Here is a 4804-nt window from a genome sequence, read left to right as displayed (position 1 = left end):
ATTGGAGAAAATACTGAGAATTTTGTGAAGAAATCATGATAACCTACCAATGATCTGGGCAGATTTGTAAGCTTCAACAATTTGCACGTGAGGTGAGAACATATCAGAACTAGTCTTCAGGTTTTTTGTCCTTTGGTTTCTCCTTGGAATGTCATTTATAAATTTTTGAAGAATATCACCAAGCCGTGCAATTCGTATTTCTGTTCATTGAACTAAACTACTGCACGAAATTATTGCAACACAAAACGGTGTTCTCTTCATGTTCACCGTTTCACTACTTATAATTTAACGGTTTATCTGTGCCATAATATTGTAGCAGACCGTAGTTCTTATTCGGTAGATTACGGCAGTGAGAAAAATAACTGGCAATTATAGCATTTTTAATAAATCTGGTTGTTCATGAAAAATTCGTACTAAAAAAGCAACCTGTGCGGGTCTAACAACTGAAAGTTGCTGATATAATTAAGAGTTACTTTATTTATCACACCACAAGCCTTAAAAACCTCTAAAGAACTGTGAAAATATGTTCTCCTTAAAATTGTTGGCATTTCTTTTCTTCTCAGTGGGCAACTTGCCCTGCGTTCCGGTGCACGCTACGCCGTTGTTTTTGGAAAGCTTAGGACAGGGCAACACTTTTTTCAGCTCCTCTTCTTTAACATTGCCGTAGACAAAATTCGGGATGATGTGCAGGTCGCCTCCGGGGAAGCCAGCACCCTTCACAATTATAACGCCTTCTCTCAAATTTTTGATTCTGTCTATTTTAACATTCAGCACCGAGTCATCGATGTGCCTCAGCGTAATCGTTCCACCGACGAGTGCCGTATACAGATCAATATCAGCCGTGGTAACGATGTGGTTGTCTACCCTCTTGAAGTGCTGATCCTCCTTGATGTTTATTATCAACACAAGATCACCTGGTATACACCCAACGTGCTCGTCGCCTTTTCCTCGGCAAACCACCGTATCATCATTTTTGAAGCCTTTGTCAAACGTGACAGTCACGCTCTCCTGCTTCTGGCAGTACCTCTGCCCCTTGCATTCGGAGCACAGCGGCCCCTCCACGATGTGCCCGCTTCCACGGCAGTCTGGGCATGCACTCCTGTCTATCGAAAAAATGAGTCCCATTTGGCGCTTTATACCAATCTCTCCCTCACCCTTGCACGTCGCACACATAGTGCTCTTCTCACCACCACGGCCCTCGCAAGCCGTGCAGATCACCTCCCTTTTCACACTGAAGGTCTTCTTGCGACCAAGGAAGCTGTCCTTCAATGTAAACTTCACATGAAACTCTGTATTCGCGACCTTCTTAGGACCCTTGTCCCGTCGTCCACCCATGAACTCAAAAATATCAAACCCGCTCATATCATATCCAGACGCATTCTCGTCTACGCCCTGGTCGTACAGCTCCTTCTTCTCCGAATCGGTGAGCACGGTCTTCGCATCGTTGAGTTTCTTGCACATCTCATTGATCTCCTCAAATTTTTTGTTACGCTCCGCCTCATCCTCTATCGTCTTCAATTGCTTGGCTATTGATCCCATGTCCGGATGATACTTCATGAGCATCAAATTGTACGCCTTCTTTACCTCTGAGACCGAAGCGCCAGGCTTCAAATTCAACAGCTTGTAGTAGCCCTTGTTATCATGCATATGGTCGGGGGTATTAATTTTTTTATATGTTAGAAATTCTAGAAAAGTGACAAAACTTTGTAAAACTTTTGTGAAACGTTGTTTGGTGGTTGAGTTTGTGAGAACTAATGGAAAGAGCCATTAAAAAGCAATTCGTGGAGTACTTGTAGTTTGGTGGTGATCGTTTATTTTTAATTGGTTGTTTGCAAAAAATAATAATCGCGGTTTGAAGCAGGGTTAATCAAATTACTCGGCAGAATCGCACATTGGGCCGATAGCCCGAGGCTTATTGCACATTTGTCTAAGAAACGCGTTTGGTAATACACGAATGGAGCCGTGGACTGTGCTTACGTTATTTGCACAGGTCTTTTGCTGTCCGGTACTGCAACACACTCTCAGACAACCAAGCCATTCTTTCACGGCCCAACAAAACGGTTGTAATCGTACATACGAACTTATTTTTAAACATTGGAAGAATGGGCGGTGTGGCAGTGCTTGAGGAACCGTATTCTAGGAAAGGACATACCGCTATACAATCGGACAAGATGAAGAGTACCGTTCAATACGGATGTACTGTGAGGAATACTTGTTTGCAGCTTGCATATAACGCTAATTGAATGAATTAACCGTTTTGAGCTGACGGTGTCGCATTCTCTGTGAAAACACGGCTCGGTTTGAGCGCATTATAAAGCAAACAGAAACAGCTGGTGGACCAATCTAATCATTCGTGCCACCATGAGTGGGCCGGTGTTTACATCGTATCAATGCCTACCAATCGAATCTTACGATTTGAAACGCAAAGTTTAAAAATGAGAAACAGCCAGCAGATGATGCTGTACGAGCTGGAAAAATTTGTAACAAAGAAATATGGACGGCCAAAATACACCAACACAAAAGAAAACATGAGCATCGAGCAGGATGGTGATGATCGTGCCAGCACGATAAGTTGCAAGTCTTGGAGTAGAGAGGAGTTTCCCCTGTCTCTGTTGCTGGAAAAAGTGATAAACAGAGAAGAGAACGAAAATGTTTTGTATGAAAAGTTCCCATCAATAGATGATATGAGTGCTGGCGAACTGGCAGAAGCACTGCATAGCCTGGATCTGCGGCTTTACGGAAAGGTAATGCCCACCGAGATTGTAGAGTACGGGAAAGTAGATAAACACCGAGACGGAGATGATGAGAGCTCGGCTACAAATAAATCAGGTGGCCACGGCAATAAGAGTGGGCCAGGCCAACCTAGCAAGGAGCAAATGCACAAAAGGACGGACAGCACACGAACCATCAGCAGCAATTTGATGTCAGACAATCTGAAAGACATCGTTGAAAAGAACAAGGCGTTGACAGCTCTCACGAGCATAAAAATAAGCAAAGGAGTGAAATCTTCTTTTTTTGTGCGAGTGTGCCGGTATCTCAAAAAGAGGAGCAATTACAACTCAATAGTGTCCATTTTAAACGGTCTTAGGACACACAAAACAAGCAGGTCGTTCAACGAGTTTGATATTCCAAAGAAATACGACCCGAGCACCACTTTTATAATTCAACCGATCGAGAACATACTAGCTGATGTGGCAATCTCTAACCAAGAAACACTGTCGGAGGGGGCAAACATGTTCTTTTACGGCATAGTAAAGTTTTTCATCATTTTGCAAGATAAAAAGTACGAGGTTGATGTTGAGATGGAACATGCTGTCATGAGAGAAATGGTGAGTGTGAAGAGTTGTAGTTTTGAGGAACATGAGGAATCTAGGGGTGTGTTTTTGGGAAGCTACCTGTTCGTTCCAGTGCGCAAAAATAAATAGACCTTATGGCAACAGGATATAGGCCCATGCAAACCTAAATACAAAAATATTTCGTTCCAGTGCTTCCATGATAATGTTGCCGAAATATGGCACAGAAATAGTTACCATGGGATGGTTCGTGCGACGAGGGTTTTATTCTATGACCAGTCTTATCGAACCAGAAAAGTGCGCTTGCTTGAAAGACATTACGTGATTAAAATGAACCATTTTTAGCGAAAGAAAGACGGTTGGCGTATTCCTCACCGCTTCACTCTGCTACTTTATTCTTTGTGTGAAAGTGCTTGTACTGCGGTAATCATTATCCTGTTACTGTCACGTTGTTTGTTGCAGTCTTACCGTAATAATACGGTATTTTTTGCTAAAATGCGTTTATTCATTTCTACACCACATCACACACTTTTTGGTTGCGCTGCAACATTTTCTCTATATCTTGGATCACATTGGAACGGTAGGGAGCAGTAATGCCGTACCTTACCGCATCACCTGAGCTGCCAATTGAGGATGACCAGAAAATAACGGGAACAGAAATAAAACACTATAACTGAATTAGAAGATAGATGAATGATTTAAACAACTAACTGTGTGTTTATATCTCACCACCATACACATCCTTTCGCAAAATAAATACGCGAAGGGGCTCCACTAGGAGATGTAGCGCTTCGACTTTGATCTAACGGTAAATATTCGCTGAGCAACATTTTAAAGTGTATTTGACATACAGTCATAGATAATTAACACTATCATCATCATTTTTCGTTTTCTCAGCATCACACATCCAATAATTTTCTTGTACCGCTGCATGCGTTCATTCAAAGATCAAAAAGTTGCGATTTGTGCCCCTATATGGACAACAAGCTCATTCACTACCTCCAGAACAAGAACTTCCGCAAGAAGAAGGAAAAGTCGCTTCCACCACAACCAAAGAGACAAACAACACGCTGGTCACAAAAGGAGACACAACTGTTCTACAAGGCATTAGAACTCTGTGGCCTTGATTTCACTTTGATCAGCAAGCTCTTTGTGAAAAAGAGTAGGAAGCAGGTAAAGAAAAAGTACATGAAGGAGGAAGGCTTAAACAGAAAAAAAATTGAGGAGATAGTCAAAAATGCAAATTTTGATGAGGAGAGGTATAATGCCCTGAAGGATGTGTGATGCCTATGCTTAGTAGCAATGCATGTTGTAAATGGAGCTGTAAGACGTACTTTGTTCTTTCAGGTGCATGGTTATGTGAAATTTGATCAAATACGATGTGGTGATTTGAACATTTCCTTGCTTAACGCACTCCCCATTCTGTGAAACGTTATTTCTTGTTGTATTGCACTGTTTTAAAACGCGGTACGTGTTTCTTCTGTGTATATTATGGTACTTCCTCAGCTTTC

The 4804-nt window shown here is 42.0% G+C and overlaps 3 protein-coding genes across 3 annotated transcripts; 2 read left to right on the top strand and 1 right to left on the bottom strand.

Annotated features, from left to right (window-relative positions):
• Positions 1–473: 473 nt before the first annotated feature.
• VCUG_02629 (uncharacterized protein) lies at positions 474–1647 on the bottom strand (the record flags this gene model as incomplete). The annotated part of the gene is made up of 1 exon (XM_008077446.1): positions 474–1647. One exon carries the CDS (start codon positions 1645–1647, stop codon positions 496–498), a length of 1152 nt encoding a protein of 383 aa, XP_008075637.1. The 3' UTR covers positions 474–495.
• Positions 1648–1869: 222 nt separating this feature from the next.
• VCUG_02628 (uncharacterized protein) lies at positions 1870–3629 on the top strand. The gene has a single exon (XM_008077445.1). It carries the CDS (start codon positions 2391–2393, stop codon positions 3423–3425), a length of 1035 nt encoding a protein of 344 aa, XP_008075636.1. The 5' UTR covers positions 1870–2390; the 3' UTR covers positions 3426–3629.
• A 639-nt stretch (positions 3630–4268) lies between these two features.
• On the top strand, positions 4269–4577 carry VCUG_02627 (uncharacterized protein; the record flags this gene model as incomplete). The annotated part of the gene is made up of 1 exon (XM_008077444.1): positions 4269–4577. One exon carries the CDS (start codon positions 4269–4271, stop codon positions 4575–4577), a length of 309 nt encoding a protein of 102 aa, XP_008075635.1.
• Between the last annotated feature and the right edge of the window lie 227 nt (positions 4578–4804).

The sequence above is a fragment of the Vavraia culicis genome (genome assembly GCF_000192795.1).
Source record: "Vavraia culicis subsp. floridensis unplaced genomic scaffold supercont1.90, whole genome shotgun sequence".
Taxonomy (NCBI): domain Eukaryota; kingdom Fungi; phylum Microsporidia; family Pleistophoridae; genus Vavraia; species Vavraia culicis.
Note: the sequence above shows the minus strand (reverse complement) of the source record. Positions and strands in the feature narration are given on the sequence as shown.